At 43.9% G+C, this 1079-nt stretch overlaps 1 protein-coding gene across 4 annotated transcripts in view; it reads right to left on the reverse strand.

Moving 5' to 3' along the window:
* Positions 1-1079, reverse strand: part of nptx2a (neuronal pentraxin 2a) — a 15976-nt gene that overhangs the window by 5168 nt on the left and 9729 nt on the right. For all 4 annotated transcript variants that reach the window (XR_004335180.1, XM_032536762.1, XM_032536759.1 and 1 more), the window contains one exon: positions 100-279. Coding sequence is in view for 3 of the 4 variants with exons in the window: in XM_032536762.1 (XP_032392653.1) it covers positions 100-279 (180 nt within the window). In the remaining variant the exon portion in view is untranslated. The remainder of the gene's footprint in view (positions 1-99; positions 280-1079) is intronic.

Consider the following 1079-nt stretch of genomic DNA (forward strand, 5'->3'; position numbering starts at 1 on the left):
ACACACACACACACACACACACACACACACACACACACACATTTATGTGCATGGACGCACACCTGTTCTTTACCACCTAAGCTTCTCCATTGCTCTCACCTGCTCCTGGCCCAGGATGATCACCCCTCCAGGTTTAATTGGGTGCCAGGGGGCCAGGTTGTCCCCAGTGCCTAGACGCTCGCCATCCTGGTAAGCCTCCCAAAACCCATCTCTGGTCGTCCAGGTGATGCAGATGTGGTGCCACCGTCCGTCACTCACTGACAGAGGGAGCTGGGCCACCTGGTCAGGAGTTTGGGGCCAAGGATGAGTGAGAAGAGGGCAGGGAGGCAGGCCAAAGAGTAAAGAGCAGGGAGGGGGAACATGAGGGAGCAAGATGAGGAAAAAATTATTTTAGATTAATTGTGGTCCGTTAGAAACAAGGACAGCAATTAGAAGGGTTGGGGCTTCAAAGAGCCAGCCCTCTGCAGAGACTTCTCCAGATTCTCTGGTGCTACATTATAAAATTTAGATTACCAAGGTGACATCAAGGGATGGAACATCCTTCAAAGCAGTCGGGTAGCTAATAGCAAAACAGTGTCCGCTTATGCATTGACGCTTTGTTCATAGATCAAAGAAAAACAACTGGTTATTTTAACAACCAATGACATCATAGTCCTCTGAGGATACAGCACAACACAAGAGATTATGAGTGTACTTCTGTGTGACTCATTAGTCTTTTTTCTTCTGAGCCAACAGAAGTATTTCACACTCATATCTTGTTGCAGATACATATAAACCTGAAAAGATGGGAAGAGGCACTAAAAATGAAATTCAAATAACTTGCCATTAAAGAGGCAATTGACCTTGTTGAGGATGCCAGATGGCATATAAACACCCCTCGGACTACAGAGAATACAGGCAGTATTATCATAAAGAAATGGTCTGAGCCTCTGCCTGACTATTAAAAGATTTCGTACTTTAAAATGAAAAAAAGTAAATGTTAAATTCTCAAATATTCTGCAGCACTTAAAGTTGCTCTAAGTGATGTTGGGTGACGTTACTGATGTAACTGTTGATGTTCAAAGTATTTTCAAACAAAA

Source organism: Etheostoma spectabile, chromosome 15 (assembly GCF_008692095.1).
Source record: "Etheostoma spectabile isolate EspeVRDwgs_2016 chromosome 15, UIUC_Espe_1.0, whole genome shotgun sequence".
Taxonomy (NCBI): Eukaryota; Metazoa; Chordata; class Actinopteri; order Perciformes; family Percidae; genus Etheostoma; species Etheostoma spectabile.